The 26,447-nt window shown below is 41.4% G+C and overlaps 1 protein-coding gene across 3 annotated transcripts in view; it reads left to right on the top strand.

Annotated features, from left to right (window-relative positions):
- Positions 1 to 26,447, top strand: part of AKT3 (AKT serine/threonine kinase 3) — a 214,831-nt gene that overhangs the window by 8,928 nt on the left and 179,456 nt on the right. For all 3 annotated transcript variants that reach the window (XM_054712924.1, XM_054712922.1, XM_054712923.1), the window contains one exon: positions 2,754 to 2,907. In XM_054712924.1, the coding sequence (XP_054568899.1) occupies positions 2,862 to 2,907 (46 nt within the window). In that variant the 5' untranslated portion in view covers positions 2,754 to 2,861. The remainder of the gene's footprint in view (positions 1 to 2,753; positions 2,908 to 26,447) is intronic.

Here is a 26,447-nt window from a genome sequence, read left to right as displayed (position 1 = left end):
ACCCATGTGACATAATTTTCAGTGGATGCGAGGCCCCTTGCTACTGTAGAACCAAAGAGAAGGCCTGCAGGGCAGCACCTCAAAGGACATCCTTTTGTACTAGTGTTCCCAGTATTTACCTCCCTTTAACTATTTATGTAAAGAGTTATTAACCCTTTTAATGATCTAGCTCTGTTTGTGTCATGTAGCCAGTTGACCATGTTGAGGTCTTCAGGAAGTTGCATAAACGAAATTAAAATGATCTTTGGATTCTTGACTGCAGGGTTTTGTGGTTTCTTTGTTTGTTGCCTGCTTTTAATGGCGAAATGAGTCTTGTCTTGAATTATGTGGCCACATCCTGTGGCATTTCTGGATATCAATACACGCTACTGAAGAAAAAGGAAAAAAAGAGTCCTGTGTGTTCAGATACATTGAGGATTTGCTGAGATGCTTAATATGTTTATCGTCAGGTTTCAAGAGAAAGAGACATGGTTTGTAGGATTTTCCCAACTTATTGGACCCAAGAATTTTTCTTTTTCCATCTTTCTTTTTTTTAAAAAAATTTTCCAGAATTTCTTTGTAATATCCTGTCAAACATATTTTGGGGAAGTACCCCCAGACCCTGATATCCCTTCGGACTCTCCAGGAGGAGAGCCTGAGGATTGAGGACAGGCTGGGCCCTGCCTGGAGGTCCTGCGGCAGCCCCAGGGCACTCGACGGCCATGGGCTCTGCTTCAGCCACACAGACCGTGGATGCCTGACTGGATGCCTGGATGCATCCGTGGTTAGGCCGTGCCCTTCACCTGCACCAGGAAAAGAACTGTAATTCAGTCCGGCACTAGCCAAGGGGTCTCTCCTTGACTCACCGCTAGGCCTACTGATCCAAACCCAGTTGGAGAAAACAGCACCTGATGCAGCCTGTCTGTCCGTTCCCTGGTTATCTGAAACCTACGCCTGTGTCCCTGGGCCATGGTTTTGGTCCTTTTCTGGGAAATGCTTTCACTCAGTGTTATCTTGGTATTCCCCTTTTCGGGTTGAGAGGGACCATAAGAGATCACCCTGTAAAACGCAGTGCTATTTGTGTGTGAGGATATTTTGGGGACTTTGTGTTTTGTTTGTTTTTTTTACACTAGAAGGTGTCTTGTAAAGACCCATGATAAAAATTTCAGATTTTTGTCCCAGGAAGAATTATATTCCTTCTGAGCAACTTCTTTTTTTTTTTCTTCTTCTTTTTAAAAATACTTATGGGTGCTGTAAATATTGAAACCTATCGTGTTTCCTTATGTGCATTGCTTCCTGATAGCTCATGCCTCCTGCGTGGCCCATCTTCACAAATGCACAGGCTTTTACTCCGGCGTCCTTTTAATCTTCATTGAAGGCAGCGGTTTTCAACCTTTTTCATTTCATGGCACATACAAACGAGTTACTAAAATCCTGCCGTATAATTTTCCGTCACACTGGACCCCTATTGTATTGGCGATTATTATTATTTTTTTTTTCGTTTTAAGGGACGGGGAGAGACAGAGAGAGAGAGAAACATTGATGTGCGAGAGACACATGGATTGGTTGCCTCCCACACGTGCTCCGACAAGGGTCAGGGATTGAGCCTGCAACCCAGGTACTTGCCCTTGACCGGAATCGAACCCCGGGACCCCTCAGTGGGCCAGCGCTCTATCCGCTGAGCCAAACTGGCCAGGGCTGTTGTCATTTTTTTTTTATTTGATCATCTAAGGGAAAGAGGTCAGTGCCCTTGACTAAATAGTCAGGTATTGGATGTTTTGTTTCAATTGAATTTCTTGAGGTAACGTTGGTTATTAAAATTACGTAGGTTTCAGGTATACAATTCTGTAATACTTCATCTGTCTATTGTGTTGGTAGTATTACACGTTTTAGAAATTCTGGCGGCGCACTAGTTGAAAATCACTGATTTAAGGTAATGTTTTGGAGTTAAGAATGCAGGCTGTGGAGTGAGACAGCTTGGCTCCATCATTTTGTGTTCAAATCGGGCAAGCTGTTTAATCTCTATGAACCTCAGTTTCCCCATCTGTGAAATGGGGTTAATAGTACCCTCCTAAGGTGGTTGTGAAGATGACCTATATGACTAACAGGCTTAAGCGCGTATACGAGTTTCCTGGCACCTCTTGAATACTCCCTACTTGTTTATATTTTCATATTCCCTGTTTTACTTTGTCTACTTTAAAAGTAATTGATTTAGTATTATTTATAATGTTTTACTTATTGTCACCAACCTAAAATATTTCTTGGAACCAAGCAGCACTAAGCATACCTAAATGTTGGTTTCGTAGCACGTGGTATTTTCCATAAAATACAGCAATTGAAAACATTCACAATGGCTTCCCCATAACTATTTTTAAACTGACAGAGATTTTTGAAATTAGACATAGGTGGAAGATTTACTGTTCAGTCCACGTAACGTTCATTCTCTTGCCTTTCGCCTCAAACACACATCACCAAACAGATGTTCTGTATTCTTTGGGTAGGTGTGACAGTGGTTTTCTGAAGGACATTTTTTTTTTTATTGCAGCCTCTTAGGTGAAAAGTTTCCCTCTCATTTGAAACCTGTCACAAGACGAGGGAAGTGTGTTCGTTATACAACTGTTTAATAAATGCGTCCCCCAGTTTGAAGAGCTGGGCTTTTATGTAAGGTCAGGCCCATTGAAGGCATTGACAAAGAATTGGTTGTTTGTTATTGCTGTGTGATCTCCAAGAATGGAAAAAAAAAAAGACATTCTTTCTTCAATACTTCCTTCCAGGCTGAGTCATCACTAGAGAGTGGGAAGGGCAGCAGCAGCAGATAAAAACCCCAAAGCTGATATCACAAACTCCCATTTCTCCAAGTTGGGGGCTAGCGGGGAGCCACCATGAGCGATGTGACCATTGTGAAGGAAGGTTGGGTTCAGAAGAGGGGTAAGTGTTCCACAGAACCAAAGCGTGTGGTTGGTAAGTGTGCTAACGCTGGGTGGGGTCTGGGAAGTTGGTATTGTTTTCTGATGCTGTTAACAAAGTAAACTGTGATGTACTATGTCCAGTAAGAGAGAAATGATATTTAGCATATGTGTTAGGAATTTGCTTGTTATTCAAGGATTCTTTGTAATTTTTTTTTAAAGATATATATATATATATATATATATATATATATATATATATATTATAAAGATATATATATATATATATTTATTTCAAAGAGGAAGGGGGAAAGAGGGAGAGAGAGAGAGAGAGAGAGAGAGAGAACATCAATGATGACAGAGAATCTTTAATCGGCTGCCTCTTGCACGCCCCACACTGGGGATCCAGCCCGCAACCTGGGAATCGAACCATGACCTCCTGGTTCATAGATCAGTGCTCAACTATTGAGCCATGCCGGCCGGACTGTCATTCTTTATTTTGATAATTTATAATCAAGTTTGGCTTTCTGGTATGTTGTGTGCATGTAGGTTACAGAAAATTGGTGTCGTGTTTTCTGTGTTGCCTGCTGACTCTACAGATAACAAGAGAGAAATCTGTAGAATGATTTAATATTGAAAATAATTGCCTAACTTGTATGCGTTTTAAGACATGTAAACATAAACCCAATAATCCAGTTATGTTAAGCCAATTTGGATGGTAGTAGGGGAAGGGATTAAGATTCACCATCTCATGAGTAGGTAAGTAAAGTCCTGATTGGAAGACCACAGGAGGAAAGGGTGTGTGTGTGTGTGTGTGTGTGTGTGTGTGTGTTTATGTTTAATTTAATGTTTTGTTTTTCATGATCTACTTTTAGTATTTCTTGTTTACTCCCGCTTTAGATACATAATTCAAACGCATTATTATGCTTTTGTAATATTAAAGGAAGAACTCGTCAATGTAAAACATTTTATCCTCTATGAGATCACCTCTGCTAATGTGGTCAATGTGTTTATTAGAATTCTAGAGTTTGGACTAGTTGCTAGGCAACCACTGCTTATCCACGTGGCCACATTGAGTAGGCTGAGGGCTCTTCCATTCTCAGGACTTTTCGGTTATTGATGTCATTTTCTGGTTAAACATTGCCTTTTAAGGTGTGATTTTAATATTCTTTTAGGGTCTGTGGTTCATACCTATGCTGAAAGCTGTTGACAATAGTTAAATGTGATTGTGTATTTTTGAGCTTTATAAAATCAGCTTTATTGAGTTATTTACATATAACAAAATATACCAATTTTAAGCGTGCCCTTTATGAATGTTGCTAAACTTTTAAAGGAGTGTAACCAACACTATAATCATGACATAGAACATTTCTATCACCCAAAAAATTCCGGCATTCCCTTGGTAACCACTACTCTGCTGTTACTGTAATTTTGCAATTTCATACAAGTTGAATCATATAACATGTAGCCCTTTGAGTCTGATTACTTTCACATTGCATAATACTTTTTTTTTTTCACACTCCAAATGCTTTATTGTTCTAATGAGATGCTTACAAATACTGAAAGTCACCCAGCCTGGACCCCGCACCCACAGCCGAGGGCCGGAAGGGAGCAGGGAGGTGGGCTGAGTGTTAAGGTGGAAGACCGTGGCCAGGCTGCTGGAGGCCTGGTCCTCTGCTCCTCGTTCATCACCCTCGGGGCTGGGCCTCAGGGCCCTCCCTCCCTCCTCTGTGCTCCCCGTACCGTCCTGAGGAAGGACCTTCTAGCTTTCTCCTCCTCGGGACCTGGACACCCTGCTTTCACCCCCTCTGGCTCTCAGCACGGCACGTGTGGGAGGGAGAGGGCTGGCCAGGCCAGCAGGCTGTGCCTCACAGCCTGGAGACGGGCTGGGGGAGGAGCTATTAGGACCCTTCCCCCAGCATGCGGTCCCTGAGGGCCTGGGCTGGAGAGAGGGTGGCAGGTACCCTCAGATGGGCCACAGCTTAAGCTGTGGGCTGAGCGAGGGAGCCATGCAATGAGTACGTAACCATGGCAATGAAGCGGTTACTCTGGTGACCATGGTGATGCGTCTGCAAAAAGGTCATGGGGCTGAGACCTCAAGGATAAAACTTGAGGTCTCTGGTCCTTGAGCAAAGTCATGAAAATATAAACGCGAGAGAATAATGGGATGAAAGCAGGGTTTGGGAAGTACATTGCCTGAGCTTTTAGGATTCCTTTGTATAGTTGTGTTTTTCATTAGTTTGTTCCTTTTCCTTGTTGAGTAGTATTCCACCTGTTTCTAGTTTGGGGCTATTATGAAGAAAGCTGCTGTGAACATGTGTGTGCATGTGATTGTGTGATGTATTTTTCTTGGGCTGTAACCTAGGAATGAGATTGCTGGGTCCTACGGTAAGTTTACGTTTAACGCTATCAAAACTGCCAAACTGTTCTCAAAGCGGCTGACCATTTGTGTCCAGTTTAATGTCTTTTATGTTATTCTCATTTTAGAAATTTGGAAAGCGTTTTCAGATTTCACTGCTGTGTGAAGGAAGGTACTTTTAAATACGATCATGGATGTGGGTGGGCTTTGGCAATTTTAACAGAAATGTAAGCTGTTGCCATCACCACCTTTTATCAAGGGTTCAGAGTGGTTGTTGAGTCTGTTTAATTAATTGTGTCTCCTCTGAAATATCATTATAGAAGGTTGGTATATAGTACATGGGATATAGAAAAAGGAAAAAAAAAAATAAAATAGAATTTCTCGGTGTTTGTCCTGCATTGGTTAGGGAAAGAGAATTCTAGTGATGTGTGTGTGTGTGTGTGTGTGTGTGTGTGTGTGTGCATGCGTGCATTAATTTCGGGAAGTAATAGTCTTATAAACATAAGACTTTGAATAATACACAAAAGTATAAAATGCAAAGTAACACTCTTTCTACCCTCTACCTCTTCCAACTAGTTCCTATCCTCAGAGATAACCATTTTAGACCTTTTCTAGTTTTTTTAAAAAATATATTTTTATTTATTTCAGGGAGGATGGGAGAGGGAGAGACAGATAGAAACATCAATGATGAGAGAGAATCATTGATCGGCTGCCTCCTGCACACCCCCCACTGGGGATGGAGCCCACAACCCGGGCATGTGTTCTGTCTGGGAATCAAACCGTGACCTCCTGGTTCATAGGTCAGTGCTCAACCACTGAGCCACACCGGCCGGGCAGACCTTGTTTCTTTTTAATTCTTCTGCTGATTATCCCAATTTTATATATAATGTGCTAAACTTTATTTTTGACTGATCTCAAGTAATCTAGTATATCCCCATTGTGAAAAATGAGAAGTTTTACTTTTAATACTTATTCTCCTCATTTTTTCTTTTTATGGGGGGCCTTTATAGTTAAATTTATTGCATCATTAATTCTATAAATTATTTAGACATAATCTTGCCACTTCATAAGTTAAGAAAAATTAGTACTCCTTATAATCTTTACCTTGATTTCCTCACATTTCTTCTCCAATTTGTTAACTGTAACATTTATTTTATATCATCAAAGTTTAATAGTTATACTTGATTCCAAAAAGCAGTAATCACTATTATGCTATGTAAACAATATTAACTATAAACAAAGTAGTATGATGCCTGTGATGGGAGAGCATATGAATTTCTTACACGCTATTGGTACTCAAGATCATGCCATACTTCAGTTTGGCTTCTAGTTTGGGCTATAACTGTTTTGTTTTTTTTCCTGGATTTTCTAATTGCCACATTTCCCCCCTATTGGTAGAAGACTGTATATGCCTTTATAACATCACTTGGTTATCCAGTTTTGAAATCATACTATTGGTTGAAGTTCTAATGTGAATTGCCTTTTTATATGGGTATGATCAGCTGATATCATGCTATTTAATTGCATTCTTGGACAAGTTCTATGCTCTCTTAGATGTTCTCTCTCTCTCTCTTCCCCTCTCTCTCTCTCTCTCTCTCTCTCTTTTGTATCTATTTTGCAATTTTCTAGAGCACTTCCTGAAGTAATTTTTTCAGAAAGGGTGTGTGTGTGCGTGCTGTCCACACGATGTTTGAGAATGTCCTTTTCACTTTCTCACCTGGTACATACCTTGGCTGGGTATAGAATTCAGGCTTCAAATAGTTTTCCTTCAGAATTTTGAAGGTTGAATTCCATTGCATTTTAGTAACCAGTTTACTGCTGAGAGGCGTGGCACTAGCATGAAGAATTCTGGGTAGGTAACCTGCTTCGTTCTCTGGAAGCTTTTTGTTCTGGGGCCTCTGTACCGTGGGATCATGAAATTAAAGAGAACGAGCTGTAGTCCTTGTTTGCTCATTCTGTCATTCATTCACACGGTGGACCCTTTGAAAATGCAGACTTTTATATCTTTCTTCCGTTTTGGGAAATCTCCTATATTTCTTTTATTATTTTTTTCCCCTTCTGTGTTCCCTGTATTCCTTTACGTTTTTTGTTTTTTAATTTCTCTTAGAGCTTCTCTAGCAGTGCACTGTTTTAAATTTTTCCTTTCATTTTGCCATGCCTGTTTTTTTTCTCTTTGTTTCTTGACCTTTTATTCTAGCCCTTCATTGACTTTTATATTTCAGTTATTACTTTATATTCCCAGGACTTCTTTCTTTATAGGTGATGGCCACCTGCTCTTATTTTACTTAACATAACATTAGTGGCTTATTCTTAGGACACTGAATAAATTTTATTTTGAAGTTTATTCTCCTCTTTGAACAATTCCTTCAATTTGCTTATTTTGTTTCTTTTGTTGTTGGGTGTGTTGTTTTTTTTTTTTGTGGTGGTGGTTTTCTTTAGCTATCTAAACAGATCCCTGTTTATCTGGGTATATTTGTGAATGAAAGACTGGGATGGCTGGTAACGGCCTCTGTCAATTTTTACAGTTATGTGTTTCTCCCGTGCTTATAACAACTTAGCCTCACTGAAAGAAGATTTGTATGGTAGTGTTTAATTGTGTTCTTGGAAGCATTAGTTGAAATCTAGGGGAAACCAAATTGGTCCTTTTTTCCTCCACCATTCTTAATTTATTCCTTTAGAAATTTCAGTATAATTTTAATAATAATTTTGTGTAAATTTCACTATAAATCTGTTGGTGTTCGGCTGTATTTTGGTTCAAAGGATTTCTTCCAGAAGAGCAGTATTATTGTAAATACCCTGGGCAGATTGTTGTCACCTGAACTTTGGTGTGTTCTCGCTCAAGAATAAATATGATAATATCTGCCGTTGTTACCTTACCATGCGGTTTTAAACATTACGAGGCCATGCTTGCAGAGGAGTGTTTTTTAAACTCATAAACTATTAATAAAGGGTATTTACTATTATATAAAAAAGTTATGCTATAGCCCTTACTTTCAATGCCAGTCCTTTTTCTCAAACCAGTATTGCTGAGTCAGTTCTTGTTAGCTCCTATTCAGATATAACCTCATTTTATTTGTACTTTTTTTAAAAAGTTGTTCTTCAGTAAATATCTTCCAGGAAAATGAAAAAAAAAATACAGATAATTATTGATGTTGTGTAGCATAAATACTTTATGAGTGGCATATAGTAAGGAAACGTTTCTCTCTGTACTTTTCTGGAGCAGTTGCAAAGTGGTGTCATTAATTGAGATAAAACATTAACATGGTATTGTTGGTGCTAAAGATGACAGTAAAAGAAATGTGATGTAGCAAACACGGGGTCAAGTGTTGCCTGCAGCTTTCTCCTCGGGGGTCCAGGCAGAGCCCCCCCCCCCCCCCCCCAGTTTGGCTGCACAGAGGAGCCATCTGGATGCATTTTGAGCACTTGTGAAATTCTCTCCTAAGACCAGCCCAGAGGTATCTTCCAGGTGACTGATATCTCTAACCTAGATGTCAAATTTGCTTTCTTATTTTGTTTCATTATAGCTAGTGGCAATATTTGCTGTGAAGAAACTTGCTGCATTAATAAAGTTCAACCAGCTTAAAAGGTCTAAGTTGCAGAATTAAGTAGACTGCAGTAATATTGATCAAGGGCTTATTGTGATTTACAAAATTGTGTTTGCTTAATAGTGTTATTTCTTAAAAACCTGAGTATGTAATCTCTCATAAATGTGGACAGCCAGCTCCTTGATAACAAATTAAAATCAGTTATATATTTCTAGTCAACTCGTAATCGTACTGTTTTGAAATTGTACAAACCACCACAATTGCAAGGTGGTTTTATCATTAAAAACATTTTGATTCTGGAGAGCATGATGCTAAGTGAAATACGCCAGTCAGTGAAAGATAAATACCACATGATCTCACTCATTTATGGACAATAAAGAACATTACAAACTGTTGGAACAAAAATAGAGGCAAAGAAGCATCGAACAGACTGTCAAACTACAGCAGGAAGGTAGGGGAGGGTTGGGGGGCGGAGGTAAGAGATCAACCAAAGGACTTGTGTGCCTGCATATAAGCACAACCAACAGACTCAAGACACTGGGGGCAGGGGGAATGAGGGCAAGTGCGAGGGTGGGGAGTGGGTGGGGAGGGGAGGCCCTTGGGGAAGTCAGTGGGGGGAAAAAAAAGAGGCATATGTATTACCATTTGTAATACCTTAAACAATAAAATTAAAAAAACACATTCTGATTGATGAAATGCGTACATGCAAGTATAAGTTAATCCCTTACATTTTTCTTGTGTTGACATCTAACAGCTTGAGTTTTCGGGTTGTGCTCTATGTCTTTAACCAGCTTGTGCTTTCAAATAACTTTTCCCCACAGCCTGGTACTTGTGATTTCCAATATCTCTAAACTGTCCTCTGAGTTCTCTCTGTCTTATATTTTATGAAACGCTTTGTTAGATGAACCAGAATATTAGTATTTGGTCATTCCTAGCTCAAACTTGATAAGTCTGTTGTCTTGCAAAGTAGCTTAATCCCACTGTGCGAAATACACTTTAGGAACATAAAGACTGTAGGCTGAGCTTATGTTGGCCTGAGTGACTGTTGTGGTGCAGTCAATTATAAGTGGTTATAGAAAAGGAAATGCAGTTTTGGGGGTACATCCATGTCCAAGGGGCCTTTCCTTCTCCTTCACTTTGTAGGTATTTGTGTGCCTTTTGTTCTTGTCTTATGCACGAAGTGACTTTTGAAACAAATTATGAAATGATTAAGGAAAAAGAAAATGACCATATGATTTCCTGTTTACTACTCGGCAGCAAGCGTTTTCCATAGAGAGTAGGGCTGTGGTAGTGACCGTGTAACCACGTGATACATTAGAGAAGCTCACTTTGACTATTTTTTTTTTTTTTTTTTTTTTTTGGTAATCCTCACCCGAGGATATTTCTCCATTGATTTTTAGGGATAGTGGAAGAGAGAGGGAAAGACAGAGAGAAACATCGATGTGAGGGAGACACATGGATTGGTTGCCTCCCACACGTGCCCTGACCAGGGCCAGGGATTGAGCCTGCAACTGAGGTACGTGCCCTTGACTGGAATCGAACCCGGGACCCTTCAGTCCACAGGCCGACGCTCTATCCACTGAGCCAAACCAGCTAGGGCTCCCTTTGACTATTGATGTTGTAAGTGGAGAAGAAACGTAGAAAAATTAAATTTGTTGGTAATGACATTTAAAACTCGGAGATTTGATGTATTTACATTGTGAAATTTGTTTTTCTCTTATAGTTTCAATTGCTTTGTTTTGAAAGTAAGCCAAATGCAGAGAACCCTCAAATGATAGCTTTCACATGCATTCTAGAGTTACAGAATTCCACGGTTGCTGCTAGACACACCCACACACACATACCCACACACCCACGCACTCACCCACACCCCTACACACCCACATACCCACACACCCACATACCCACACCCCCACCCACACCCCCACACACGCACTCCTTCCCAATCAACAGTCGAGTTTGGTGTGTTGACTGTATGGGACACCTTGCCCAATTCTTTTTTTTTTTTTTTTAAATATATTTTATCGATTTTTTACAGAGAGGAAGGGAGAGGGACAGAGAGCCAGAAACATCGACGAGAGAGAAACATCAACCAGCTGCCCCCTGCACACCCCCCACTGGGGATGCGCCCGCAACCAAGGCACATGCCCCTGACCGGAACCGAACCCGGGACCCTCCAGTCCGCAGGCCGACGCTCTATCCACTGAGCCAAACCGGTTTCGGCCCAATTCTTATTCAAGTTACTTTTAAGCTTTTCTATGCAGATGGTCTAGTCATCTGCAAAGAGCCTCCGCTCCACTCCTTCCTTTCCAGTCCTTGTGCTTCTACTTGATTTGTCCGGTTTACTCACTGGTTAGGACCTCGAGTGCAATGTTGAGTAAAATTATGCGAGTCGACATTGTGGCCTTATTTCTCATCTTACGGGGAAAGCACTTACTTTACACCAAGTGTCGTATTAGCTGTAGGTTTTCCATGGCTGCCCTTTATCGGGTGGAGAAATTCCTTTCCTGTCCTAGTTTGCTGAGAGTTTTTTTTTTTTTTTTTTTTTAATCATGAATGAGTGTTCAATGTTTTCAAAAGATTTTCCTTATCTATTGACATGACCACTTGACTTCCATTTTTTCATTCTGCTAATGTGGTGTGTTACTTTCATTGCTGGAATCAATCCCATTTGGTCATAACGGGGTTTATATATTACCAGTTTTGATTTGCTGATGTTTTATGAAGGAGCCTTTTCCCCCCTCCCTTCTCCCCCTCGCCTTCCCTCTTTACGAGAATATAGTTCATTTAAGGTTTTGTTATACTGGTTATGCTAGACTCATAAAATAGATTGTAATAGGAAGTTTCCCCTCCTCCTTTTTGAAGGAATTTGCATAAGGTGGGTTTTATTTCCTCCTTACATGTTTGATAAAATGCATCAGTGAAGCCAGCTGGGTTGAAGAATTTTGATAAGTAATTCCATTTATTTAATAGATATAGGGGTATTCATATTTTCTGTTTCATCTTGGGTTGGTTTGGGTAAGTTGTGTTTTTTAAGGAATTTGTCCATTTCATTCCAGTTTTTTATTTGTTAGACATAAGGTTGTTCTTAATATCTGCAGGATCTATAATGATAATCCCCTTATTAAATTCTCATATTATAAATGTTGTTCTCTTTTTCTTTGAACTATCTTGCTAGGTGTTTATATATTTTACTAGAGGCCTGTTGCATGATATTCGTGCAAGAATAGGCCTTCCTTCCCCTGGCTTCGCTCCTGGCCGCCTGGGAGCCTGCAAGTCCTTGCTCGCGGCGAAGCACCGCTCCTGTAGCTCCCTCCGCCGGCCCCCACTCCCCCTCATAGCAGGCGTCCCACCCCTCCTGGCCGCTCCGCGCCTGCATATGCAAATTAACCCGCCATCTTTGTTGGGTTAATTTGCATACTCACGCCTGATTGGCTGTTGGCATAGCAGAGGTACGGTCAATTTACATGTTTGTCTATTATTAGGTAATATTCTTTCAAAGAACCACATTTTTGCTTTATTTTCTTTGTCCTTTGTTTTCTATTTTATTGCATGTGCTCTTAATTATTTTAATTTGCTTGTAATTTTCTGGTTTCTTAAGATAAAAATATTACTTTTTTCTTTTAAATAAGCATAAGAATTTAAAACTATGGATTTATCTTACTTCACTGCTTAACTGTGTCTCACAGGTTTTGATAATATTGTATTTTCATTGTCATTTAGTGTAAATGTTTCCTAACTTTCCTTGTGATTCTTTTGAACCTTGAGTTATTTAGAAAAGTATTGTTTAATTTCAAAATATATAAGGGTTTTTAGATATCTTAGTGTTAATGATTTCTATATTATATTAGATTGTAATTACAGAAGATACTCTGAAATTTTTGTGATATTTTTTAATGGTCCACCATTTGATCACCTTGACTTTAAGCTGTTGTGGGTGTAGTTTTGTAAATGCGTGGTTAACCATTTGTACGCCATAAGCGTCTATAGGCACCAGCGGCGGACTTTTTCAATTAAATTCACAATATCGTGGCAGTAAACTGGTTAAGGTGGTTGATAGCGCATCATCTCTTCCATATCTTTGCTGTTTTTGCTTTTAGTTCTATCAGTTACTGAGAGGGGTAAAATCTCCCAACTATGATTGTGAATTTGTTTCATGCTCATGTGATAATAATCAGGCACCTACCACTATATCTTCCTTTATGTATGTTTTTGCTTACGCCAGTTTTATTGCTTGGCATATATTTTTTTCTTTTGCCTTTGTCAGTGAAAATCTTTATGTCCTTCAAGGCCAGGTTCCAATGTCCTCTCAACATTTTTTTTTTTATCGTAGTCTCAAAGTTAGAATGATCTCTCTTGTCTAGAATATGACCTCACTTCCCTGCCTTTGCTTCCTTGTGGCTTCAGATCAGCTGGTTACTAAATAGATCCATTTTTTCTGCTTCTCCCTTGGAAACTCCCTGAGGACAGGAACTGTGTCTGCTACATCTGCATTTCTTTCCCCCAGGGGTCTACCAGTACCTTGAATGTAGTATCCTCTTAGTCTTTGATGAATGAATGAGGGGGAGGAAGAAAGTTCTAGAAGTTCAAACAACTCTACATCACAGATTTCAGGGCAAGGAACTACCTTATTTTCCGGCGTATAAAACGACTGGGTGTATAAGATGACCCCCCAACTTTTCCAGTTAAAATAGAGAGGTTGGGATATACCCGCTCTATAAGATGACACCCAGCGTATAAGATGACCCCCAACTTTTCCAGTTAAAATAGAGAGGTTGGGATATACCCGCCCTATAAGATGACACCCGGCGTATAAGACGACCCCCGACTTTTGAGAAGATTTTCCTGGGTTAAAAAGTCGTTTTATACGCCGGAAAATACGGTAGACTTGGGGGAGCAGAGGCATGGCCGGGAGCACAGTTCCGGAAGCGGCCTCATCTAGGATAGGGTTTTGGTGAGGGCAGTGCGGTGCAATATAAGCAGATAGTTTTCCATGTCATAGAGGTTTTCAGGTACTTCAAGATTGCTGTGCCCTAGCCGGTTTGGCTCAGTGGATAGAGCATCAGCCTGCAGACTGTAGGGTCCCCCCGGATTCGATTCCGTTCAAGGGCACATGCCTGGGTTATGGGCTCGATCCCCAGTGGGGGGCATGTAGGAGGCAGCCGATCAATGATTCTCTTTCATCATTTCTATCTCTCCCTCTCCCTTCCTCTCTGAAATCAATAAAAAATATATTTAAAAAAAATAACAACTATTTTAATAATAAAAAAAAGATTGCTCTGATGTCTTCCCTAAAATCCTCCTTTGAAGCAAAATATTCTCTTTTCTTTAGTTTGTTTATTGTATGACATGGTGTCCAGCCCTCTCACACATAATCTCGGTGCCCTCCGGTGTGAACATCGCAGTTTGTCAGCATTTCTCTCAGAATGGGATGCCCGCAGTGAGCACAGCGCTGCAGACGGTCCCTGCAGGGGAGAGTGTCGCTGTCAGCTCCCACGGTGTCACTGCAGGCGAAGGGGCCGTCACTCCTCCGTCTCACCTACAGGGTCACGTACAGACTCCAGTTTGTGGTCCAGAGATGCAGTGACATTCTGAAATGCCTTTGTAGCTAGTTTCTGCTTTGTCATACCATAGCCATCACTGGGTGTTATTCTTGTTAGTTTTGGCCATTATTCTGCTCTTTCATTTCACATTATCTTTGTTACCGATGTTTAACTTTGCATTAATGCTTTTAAGCCATTTTTTAAAGTCAAATGAATTGCTTGCTTTTGTCCTTACTCAGTTTTTATATATGAGGCTTATGTCTTTTCTCAGGTTTGTAAATTTTTTATGTTCTTATTTCTCTGTAAGAGCTTTTTGTATATTTCCAGTACCATTGTTTTATTACTTTTTTGTTATTGTTGCATATATTTCTCCTGGCTTGAATATACCTTTAAAATTTATGGTAGGTATGTTTTGTCATGTAAAAGCTTTAAGTTGTGCCCTAGCAGGTTTGGCTCAGTGGATAGAGTGTCGGCCTGCGGACTGAAGGGTCCTGGGTTTGATTCCACTCAAGGGATGCCCAGGTTACAGGCTCGATCCCCAGAGTGGGGCGTGCAGGAGGCAGCCGATCAGTGATTCTCTGTGATCATTGATGTTTCTATCTCTCTCTCCTTCTCCCTTCCTCTCTGAAATCAATAAAAATATTTTTAGAAAAGCTTTACGTTGCTATGCAGTCTAATCCATCAAACTTTTCCCTTCCAAGGGGCCATTGAGGTCCTCCTTGCCCTGTTTTCTTTGAGCATCATCAGGATTCAAAAAAATTGTATTATCTAAGTTATCTACAAAATCTACAATTTTGTTACCTATAAAAGTCCTTCTGTAAAAGATTCAAGCAGTACATAGAGTCTGATAGGCTTCCTTCACTCCCACTTTCCTTCTCAGAAGTAACCTCGGTTACGTGCGCTGTGCCAAACAAAACCCAGATTTCCCTTAAATGTTTCACAACCAGAAAGATGCTTGCCAAACCAGAAGTAGTATTTGCCTCTTGTCAAGAGATCGGAACTCAAGAACTCCATCGGGCAGGATACAGGAGGAGGGATAATTGAAGAAATGATCCTTTTACACTTGGTTCTGTGTAAACATTTGGATATTTTTGCTTTGTCTCACTTTACATAGATGGCATCATACACTCTTTACAACATGTCTTAGAGACGTGTGTGTGCGGTGGCACTAGTTTTTGTAACTTGCTTTTAGTAAGTCTAGTCTTCCCATTCATCTACTTTTCCTGTATTAAGTACTCAAGAGACCATCAGTTTTGCCCAGAGGTTAAAAGGATGGGACTCAAACTTCAAGTCTTAGCATTGCCATTTATTAGTGACTCTGGGCAAAATACTTAATCTCAGTATGCCTTCAATTTCTCATCTGTAAAATGGACATGATAATGTCTGTTTTATATGGGTGTAAGACTCAACGATCAGAATGTTTGATTAGCTCTTATCACAGTGCGTGGGACATACTAAATAGTTAAACAATAGCTGCTATTATTCAGTAATCTTATAGAATACTAGAGGCCCGATGCATGAAAATTCGTGCAAAAGTAGGCCTTCCTTCCCCTGGCTGCTGGCACTGGCTTCCCTCTGGCACCCGGGACCCGGGCTGTTTCCCTCCTCTGGCCGCCTGCAGGCACCCGGGACCTGGGCTGGCTTCCCTCTGGCCCTGGTTTGGTCAGGAAGGATGTCCGGAATGATGTCCGGAAGACGTCTGGTCTAATTAGCATATTACCCTTTTATTATTATAGATTAGAGGCCCGGTGCATGAAATTCGTGCATGGTGGGAAGGGTGTCCCTCAGCCTGACCTGCACCCTTTCCAATCCGGGAGCCCTCAGGGGATGTCCTACTGATGGCTTAGGCCCGCTCCCCGTGGTTCTCTGCTCTCTGGGGTGCCTGCCTGCTCCACACCGTGGCGACGGCCAAGCAGGCCATGCTGGGTGCTGCCTGCAGGCTGTGCTTCACTGCTCCCAGGTCGCTGAGGCCGTGCTGGGTGCTGCCTGGGGCCGGACTTGCCTGCTCCCTGGTCGCTGCGGTGAAGGCCAAGCAGGCCGTGCTGGGAGCTGCCTCGTCTCTGCTGTCAGTCTCCACGGAGGCAATGAGGTTAATTTGCATACTCACTCCTGATTGGCTGGTGGGCATCGCAAAGTGGCGGTCAATTTGCATATTTCCTCTTCTATTAGTGTAGATTGCTAAATTTGATAACAAGTTTACTAATACTTAATATTTAGGCTCATCTATTGTTTCCGTCTGTAAAAACAACAAGGCTGCCTGCCCTTTTCAGTAGCTTTTTCTTCCTACCCTGCTGATGCTTTCCATTTCTGCGAGATCAGTGGTGCTCACGGGGGCTCCGTGGGCAGTCACCTCTTCAGCGTCTTTGGCCTCCGCGTTGGCACGGGGCTGCTGCTCCTTCGAGAAGACCCGTGTCACAATCAGTCTTCCTTTCCCGTTGTCCGGCCTGAATGCGGGGCTTCATCTTGTAGAACTTAACAGTTCATGTTTGCGACAGTGTATTTCCGTTTCTCACAGGGTTTGCAAGCTCATTAGCTGTTTTCTGTATTTGTTCTTTGTTACGATACTTCTTCCATCTTCCACACTTGCTCTTAAATTAAATGAATTGGTGCTGAAGCAGCAAGTACACACATTTTTTTCTTCCTCACTCAGGATTGGAGAAGACCAAATGACAGTCACATTGTAATCCTGTGGTTGAACTTTATGACTAAAAATGTTTGCCGTAACACTAATTTCCTTTCAAAAAAGACAAAGAAATAAAACAACACCACAACAACAGAGAACACTAATTTCCTTATCTTGCAAAGTTAAAAGCTAAGGCATTCTATCTAAAATTCCTGGGTCCAGAAATAGAGGCTTACGTGTGTTTTTCTGACATCATAATATCAACCACTAGAAAAACTGAAAATGAAAATAAAAGTAATAAAAACTGGGAAGAAGGGTAAAGGGGAACTCAGTTTCTCACCTTCATAGTGAGAAGTCAGATGATATATTAAGAAACAGAGTCCTAATGCCAAAAGCATTAAAAGTGGTTATTTTTGAGAAGTGGGATGGGGTGTGTGTGTGTGTGTGTGTGTGTGTGTGTGTGGTGGAAGAGGTACTTTTAAGTCTTATATCCTTTCATATGTTACTGAATTATTACTTGGTGGATATATCACTTAGTAAAGTGTATCCTGCACAATCCCAATTTATAAAAATAAAGAAGCATAGTTTTATATATACCAAAATATTAAAAGTGATTATCTCGGGGGAATGAGTTGTTTTCTTCAGTATATTTTTCCGTATTTTGTTATAAAGTGAGTATGTTACTTTGATAACCAGAAAAATATTATTAAGGGAAAACACTTGGGACCTCCTGGATATAGTAATTTGTCACTTACTTGGCATCAGTATGACTTCTTTATTTATACAAGTACTATAACTTTTTTTAAAAATTAGAGGAAATGTACACCATATTCCCTTACAAGTTTGTAAGTGTATTAGTAAGGCAGGCATTCTGCTAAAAATAACAGAAAATCCAGCCAACAGCAACAAACAAAAACAGCTTTATTTTCTTCCCCTGCAGGAGGGTCAAGGTGGGCAGTCGCTGGTCGTTCAGGAGATCAGGGTAAAGGCATCAGAGATGCCAGCTCCCTATTCCTGCTGCTTTGCCTTCACCTTGTTGGCTTTTGCATTCTTACACTTGCTGCTTCAAGCTTCCTCAATGGCCGGACTGACAAGCATTCCATTGCTGTTCAAAGCAAGCAAATGGGAGGGGGCCGGTGTCAGCCGCGGGGTCCCCTGTATTAGGACAGCGGCCGCTTTCCCAGCAGCGCGCTATCAGAACTCCTTTTATGTCCTGTTGTGTACAACTGGGTTCTGTGTCCCCGCAGTGAGGAGGCCAGTAGCTGGCTTTCCGTCTTTGTAGAGGAGGGGCAATGGGAGAGGGAACTGGGAACTAGTATCGTGTTAGTCAACCGACAGCGTCTGCCACAAAGAGTTTTGATATCTGTAGTCCTGATGTTTGTACTTCAGCTTCCAATCAGATTTGCAGGAGACACAGCCTGGCTAGAGGGCAGCTTGGAAATCCGGCACGCAGGCTTTCTCTAAACGTTAGCTTCATGGAGGGCTAAGATGCAGCCGATTTGTCTGGTCCCAGGGGTTCTAAACTTGTACTCCTTCTTTAAAAAAAAAAATGATAGTTTGGTATTCTGAAGAGAGAGTGAATTAAGGGGTATGTTTGTACAACGATCCCCAACTGAACTTTAATCTCTTTGCAGAATCCAAATTTCAGTTTCTACCCTGTGATCTGAGGATGATGCATTTGTAGTGTATCAATTATGGGAAGGTTTTCATGTTTGTTTTTAAATCAGTATGCAATGAAATTGGCCATCACAGGTTTTATAGTGATGAATCCAATAGAGCAACCCAAATAATACCGGGACAGTTAAAAATACCCAAATTATATTGTCCAAAGTATTAGGTCTTATATTTATTTGATTTTTCCTCCACGTATTTTAATGGGTATTACCCTGTAATCTTTTACTTCTCTGTCACTGACTTTTTTTTTTTAATGAACACTTGTTAAAATTTTTATTTTACTTGCACGATATGAGTGAACCAGATAGATGTTCTAAGGATTCAAAGGAAAAGTCAAAAGAGCAAAAAAATCAAATGCAGTAAAAGAATGTTGAGATGAGTTGCAAATGAGGACAAAACTGGTTATTGCACAGGAGAATGTTTATTAAAATCACTACTGGATAGAGAAGAATCTATAAATCAATCAATTACCTACAACTTCCAAAGAGTTGCAGAGTAGCTCAAAGACAATGAATAGAGCTAGAATATAACATTTAGCAAGGGGAATATAAGGAGGATGCATAGTTTTTCATTGACTACAATTGTTTTCTACACATGACTGCTAAAATATATTACTATCAAATTAGGCTTGCTTACAAAAGTATAGGTCTTAATAGTTGTGTTTATCAATGAATCGATAAACTTTTATCTTATGTAGGTTTTTACAGATATTTACTTAGCCCCAGCCATTTTTCCTGCGTCCAGGAAGTGTTGTTACCTATCACCTGTGCTCTTGAGGAGAGAGAAATTGTCCATGCTCATTTCTAGTGCTTGGATAAACTAGTTTCTTTAATTATAGAAAAATATGCGCCATAGACTGGGGAGGACATGAGGATGCAGAAACAGATCACCTGTTGTCATGGGATCCGCAGTCTAATGAGGGTAAACACTATTTAAGATGTCCATTTCCTCATCTGTAAAGTGGAGATAATGATAGTTTTACTTACCTCCTGAGGATGATTGTAAAGACTGAGTTAAATTATGTGAAAGGCTTAGAATTATACCAGGCACATAGTAAGCGCTTCATAAACATTAGCTGTCATTACTGTTGTTATTAAAAAATAGAGTGCTTTGAGAGTACAGATTAGGCAGGGTTGACATCCTGGAAAAGTTAGGGGAGTGATAAAATTTTCACCTGCCCTCAATTCTACATCCTAGTTTTCTTGTTCATCTTTGCCACTCTAATGCCCAACACACAGTAAGTCTTTAACGCCTGTTGAAACGCGAATGAGATACACGTATACTGCTGGAATGTTCTTAAAAACATCTCAAAGTAGATGCCAGTAAAATGGGAAGATCACAATACTTATTGTCCAGTCTTCCATGCCTGACTTATTCCTAGCATAACATTTAGAATATTTTTTCAAGTAAGTAAATAGTAGAAGATAATTTAGGAAATTGAAAAGGTATTACTTTCAACCCGGCTTTTGAAAAAACTGGGCTTTCAAACAGTTAATGTTTCTAGCAAGGACCTGGGATGCCAGTGTTTTATACTTCAGACTACAAGCTGGAAGATTTTGAGGCATCATTGGAAGCCCGAAGAGCCTTAAGTAGTCTGTTAGTAGAAGTTTCACGGCCTTTGAGAAGGCTGTGGGTGAGAGCTTAAAGAAAAGTGAGAAGGATGTTACTGGAGAATCGGGGAAGGAATCTTTGTTCTGTAGTTGCAGAAAGTTTAGCAACTCTGTCATCTGCAATAACATGGAAGCATGAAAATGTACACAGTGAACTAGGTGATCTGGCAAAGGAGATTTCTCAGCAGAATGTCGACAATACTCCTGGTTCCTTCTTGCTGCTTATATATGAGACTAGAAGCCCGATGCACGAAGATTCGTGCAAGAATGGGCCTTCCTTTCCCTGGCTGCCGGCACCGCCTTCGCTCTGGCCTCTGCTGCCTTTCCGCTCTGGCCAGGAGCCGCCTTTCCACCTTCCCACACTGCCCAGAGGCCCAGAGCGGCTGGGGTGGTGCGGAATGCCTGCGTCGTCACCATGGTGACGACACAAGCATCCCGCCCTGCCCCCAGCTGCTCAGGGCCTGCATATGCAAATTAACCCAACATCTTTGTTGGGTTAATTTGCATACTCACTCCTGATTGGCTGGTGGGTGTTGCAAAGGTACGGTCAATTAGCATGCTACTCTTTTATTAGGTAGCTGCAAGAGGAGAGAGATCAGCTAAAGGAAGTACTGGTAAACCAAAAGGAGCAAGGACTGTGGAGTCTGACAATCCTAGCCTCTTCCTATGACCCGTGTTGCTAAAATGAAGAACTAGATTCCGGGAAAGATAAAATCCAGGACATTCTCAGGAAAACACGGTCTATAGGTGAAGCTTTAAAATCCTTGACGACCTGGGAAAGCTCCCCTCAAAGAACTCTCTAGTCAAACAACATGAGTTCTAGGAACATTAGAGAGTTGTCCCTCCGCAGTCTCAGCAGAGCTTCCAGGAGCAGGGGGACTTGTCTTGGAGAGATTTTTGGGTGTGGCCTTTATTATGGAGTGAACCCTAAGATTCACAGGAGACCCACAACGTTTTTTTCTTTATTTTCTCTCTCTTTTTCTTTTAAAGAGGATTGAATTGGACTGAAAGGGACAGAGACAGTACAATGAAAAGTGGTCTCTGCATCTCTGAACCTCTCCAGGCAGGAAAGATGCTGGGAATACTCCGTAGCTTCAGGCGTGAGCTACCTTCATGGCTCAGAAAACAGAAGCTAGAGCCCAGAGGGCAGCACCAGGCCTAATTCTCATTAGGAGTTGCCTGCGTTGCACGGGATTTCAGAATTGCTACGAGCCAGTGACTTCCGCCCACCTCCTGCTTTCCCGCTCTCTGGGCAGCAGCGCCGAAGTCGCTTCCCCGGGCCTTCCACATGTTGGTCTTGAGTTCCTGACCCACAGGAGCGGTGAGATGATAAAGGTTTATTGTTGTTCTATAGCCCTGAGTTCTATGGCCATCGGTTGTGCAGTGAAAGGTAACTAACGCAGTAACGATTAAGTGTAAATTGGAAGGCTGAAAGAAAACTGCCAAGATGACAGGCAGTGGGGTTGGGGGAGAACATGAACCCAGAGGGAAAATAAGACCCCTGATTTCAAAGGTCTTGAACTGTTAGACTCGTGGGATGACTGTATATCATTGGAAAAAGAAGTAAACTCAAGAATATTCATAAGTGTATATGCAATCAAACACTGGAGAAGGGAATTATCTAACCAATAATTACTGCTAAGAACTACTGGTTTATGCCCTGGCCGGTTTGGCTCAGTGGAGAGAGCGTTGGCCTGTGGACTGAAGGGTCCCAGGTTTGATTCCAGTCAAGGGCATGTGTTGCAGGCTCCTGTTGGAGACCTGGTTAGGGGCACGTGCAAGAGGCAGCCAATCGATGTGTTTCTCTCATCCATGTTTCTCTCTGTCATTTCTTTTCTTTTCCACTCTCTCTTAAAAAAAAAGAACTAATGTTTTATGTGTAAAATGGGGAAGGACTTTTTCTACTTTTTAATACTTAGACTTGTTTCTTAGTAAATGAAGTTATGTTTACATACTCTGAGAGGTTAACTAATTGTCTAAAACTGTTTAAAAGAAGTAAATGTCAGATACTGTAGGGCTCTTGTCTGTACTCGGCTCATATCAGTTAATTTACCTTAAAACTGAATGGAAAGAAGAGGAAATTACTTTTGCTTGTTTTTGTTTTGAAAATGTTAAATAAGCAGAAAAACCAGAGGTAAATATGGTTACTGAGCTCATAAATATCCTTACAGTGTTTTGTCACATTTGTTTTGTGTACACTTCCTTCCCCCACTTTATTCACGTACACCTGATAGATAAAATTGTACAGATTTGGGGTGTACAGCATGTTTTGATACATTGTGAAGTGATTACCACAGTCAAGCTAATTAACATATCCATCCACTCACAGTTTCGATTCTACTTTTATTGATGTATTTTTGGTTGAACCATTTGAAAGGAAGTTGCAGATATTACTCCACCCCTAAGTTCCTTTAGCCTGAATTTCCAAGATAAGGTATTCATAACTATAGTACCATTAACACAACTAAATGACCACATTCAATAATCACATCTAATATGGTAGTCCAAAAATATTTTAATAACTTGTTAAAAACGCAGGATACATACAATATATTTCTTACATCTCTAGCCCATTTTATTCTGAAATAATCAAAATCTGACATTGTATTGCTTTTCATAATATTGATTCAAAAATCTTTGAAGATTTTATGCATCAAGGTTTTGGCCTTATGGAATGTCCCACATCTGTTTTAATTTTCCTTCATCATCAGATTCACGTTGAACCCTTTTTTGGTGAGAATACTGCAGAGATGAAGTGTACTTGATCAAGAAGGTGATTTTTGGATCTCTTCACTAGAAAGATGTAATTGTCCCACTTACAAGTCTGTGGAGTCGTAGTTTCCAGCAGCCTTTCACTTTGGTTTTCAACTCTCATTGATGATGCTTGCCTGAATGAGTGTTTACCTTGTGAATTTCAGGGAAGTTGCTTTTTAATGGCTATAGGTAATCGATTCATATTTGCAAGGAAAGATGTCCTACCACCTCCGAAAGAAGCCACTGTTGTTTTGAACTGTCGATTTGAAGGCGTTTATTGTCTGAGTTCCACGGATGTCTATTTTCCTTAATGAAGCATTTTGAAAAATTTTGGTTTAATTTTAAACACAAAAGTTTAAAAAAAAATAAAAGCGAAGTTAATAACAGACCTATGAGATAATTTTTAGCATTCCTACAAGTGAGGCTCATTGAAGTCCTGCAGTGCTGATGGAACACCTGCGCACACACAAGGAATTGCCCTGGATGGCATAATGCACTTAACATTGCCAGTGGTAGCCCTCCAGTGCTGAGCTGGTTGAGAAGATAAGACACCCATGACAAATAGGAGAATTTGTACGGCAGGAAAAGCGTTCACCCAATGACTGGTTGGTCAGTAATGCCTTCAGTGTTCAGAAAGCTGCCACGTTGGATTTGACGTGGGCACAGCAGTGTAGGTATATAAAGAGCCTTAAGATGTCACTAACATTGTGAACTTGAGTCTCTCAAGCATTCTTTCCAATAAATACCAAAAAGTGTCTACCACATTATTATAGCGACCGAGGAAACAAAAGAATGAAACATACCGTATTTTCCGGAGTATAAGACGACTGGGCGTATAGAAGATTTTCCTGGGTTAAAAAGTCGTCTTATACGCCGGAAAATACGGTACTTACTGCCCTTGAAACATGCTTATCGAGTGAGATGAAAAACACAGGAACGTGTATGACACGAAATCATGCAAATGCTATAATCCAGCTACGTACTCGGTGCCCTGGCTTATAGAGGAGAGAACCAGGAGTTCATGTTGCTGGGCAGATGGGCGTGGGCAGGAAACGCCGCGCCGAGGGAAGTGGCATGTGAGTCTGCTGGGAAGATTTTAGATTGGGAATGGAAGGGGACTCCGGCCAGGGGAAGATGGGCCAAGGTGTCCAGATGTGTGACTGTGTGTGCCATGGTTTTGGAGAGCCTGCTGATGCATTTTCAGGAAATTTAGTAGGAGTGGCCCTGATTTGGGAGCCGATCATAGGAATGGTTACTCACCCTCCTGGGTGTGTGTGTGTGTGTGTGTGTGTGTCTGTGTGTGTGTGTGTTTGTGAAAAAAAAAAAATTAACAGGAGAATAACACTGTTGAAACTTGAATGTGAGATACAGTTTTTCAGAAAAAGTATGTGGAAAGACGAGCAGTGGACTGAAGAATGAACCTGAGAAACCCCCCCTGTACTAACAATTGGGGAAGGAGAGGAAAAGGAGACCTTGAGGGAAATACAACAGGAGTCGTTTGTTAGGAAGGAAGAAAGCTAAAATAGGAATGTCATTAGGACCAGTGGACAAGAGGCTTTACAAGAGGAGAGTTCATGTCATCCAACCGCGTGTACAAAGGAAGTGAAAACCGAAAACAGGCCGTTGGATTTGACAATAGAAGAATGCCGTGGCTTCAGCCGCAGTGATTTGGGGGTGGGGGGCGGTGGAAGCGTGTTTCTGGGGAAGAAGGAGAGGATGAAGTGTCATATGTAAAACCGTTTGTGTGAAGAATTTGGTGGTGAAAAGGAGGGCAGGAGTAGAATGGGGACAGCCTGGTCAGGGAAGGATTTTTCTTTAGGGAAAACCCGGTCTGTACAGTGTGTGATGGCAGAGGGGAGGTGCTGTGGGACGGGATTCTCCAGGCGGCCGAGAAAGGAGAATTGATGGGACACGGTTGGGATAGATGAGGTCCTAGGAGAGGGGTTCGTCTTGGGAAGGAGGAGAGGCAGACTTTCAGTTAGTCCCGAGGGAAGGAACTGAGCGTGAGGGGCCGAGAGAAGGAAAGATTAGTAAGGAAGAGAAGAGGGAAGGAGGGGCCAGATGATGGCCATTCTGCCCTCCGAACTTGAACTTGGAGAGAGCCAGATCAGCTTGGTCTGAGACTTCCTCTTCTATTTATGTATCTGAGGAGCATGAATGGAGGAAGTAACCACCCACCCAGCGTGATCTGTCCTTGGAGGGGGCGGGGCAGAAGGCTAAAGGGTAAGGGAGTGGACACATTATCTTACATCTGCCCAAACATCCTTTAAGTCCAGCGACACTTTCTCTTCCATCATGCTGTTTTCTTTATATAACATTTTCCCCACCATCAGAAAAACTGTAATACGGAGAAAATATCGACCACCAAATACTCTTATTAATGTTTTAAAGTGCAATTGTTAATACTTAAGGATTTATAATCACCTCATTTAGGAGTACTAAATGTATGACTGGGTTTAATTTTAGAAGTTTAGTTAGTATATAAATTTAAGCTGCATTTTATATAGATAAAATTATGGATCTAAAGCACTATATGTGTGTGTGTGTGTGTGTGTGAATATATATCTTTTTATTTTTATTTTTTTATGTTATTTTTTACTGAGGGCTTTTCTCCATGAGGGTAATTAGTCAGGACTCTTGAAATGTGAAGCAACAAGAACCCCCCACGAGCTGAAGCAGTGAGGAGCAATGAGGCTAGCAGCAGGGGCGGGTTTATGACAGGATCTAAGGGAAGAACCCAGAGGGACTCCTGTCAAGCGTGCTCTCCTCGCATCCTGCTGTTTCTGGGCGACGCCTGCGTTTTCCCGCGGCCTCTGCGCCGAGGCCGGCCTGTGGGTCCTGGCAGCCCCGCCGCGTCATGACTCACGGTCCCGGAGGACGGAGGACGGCGGTCTCGTGCCCACCAGCCGTGTAGTAAACACCAGAGTAGGTTCCGTCTGTGTCCTGTTCCCGTCCCTGCTGAGCCCTGTGGCCAGGGGTGCTGCCTCCTCGGGTTCTGTGGGCCGGGTTCTGTGGTCAGTTCTTCCAGGAGGGCACCGTGGCGGCCCATTTCCTTTCAGTCTCATGTATGTGTGTATGTGGGTATGTGTGAATGGGAGTGTGTATTTGTTCTCTACCAAATCGAGAAGTCTTGGGAAGAATCAGCCTTTGATGGCTTATGTATGAGTCTTAACAGCTTCTTTATTTTATGAGTTCACAAAGATATTGTAAAAGCCTTTTCTTTGCTATTGGTAAAAGTGTTTTCCATGCTGCATACCACAATGGACTTGGCCTTCACAAAGATGGAGCAACTGTACCTGGGTCGATTTCAGTAGTAGCAAAAACAAACAGAAACAAAACCACCATCACCACACACACACACACTCTCTCTCTCTCTCTCTCTCTCTCTCTCTCTCTCTCTCTCTCTCTCTCTTAGTCTGGGTACCTAGTTAGGATTATGAAAATAGCATGATGG

This window comes from Eptesicus fuscus, chromosome 24, assembly GCF_027574615.1.
Source record: "Eptesicus fuscus isolate TK198812 chromosome 24, DD_ASM_mEF_20220401, whole genome shotgun sequence".
NCBI classification, from domain to species: Eukaryota; Metazoa; Chordata; class Mammalia; order Chiroptera; family Vespertilionidae; genus Eptesicus; species Eptesicus fuscus.
The sequence above is the reverse complement of the archived record's forward strand: the minus strand, read 5'-3'. Positions and strand labels throughout refer to the sequence as shown.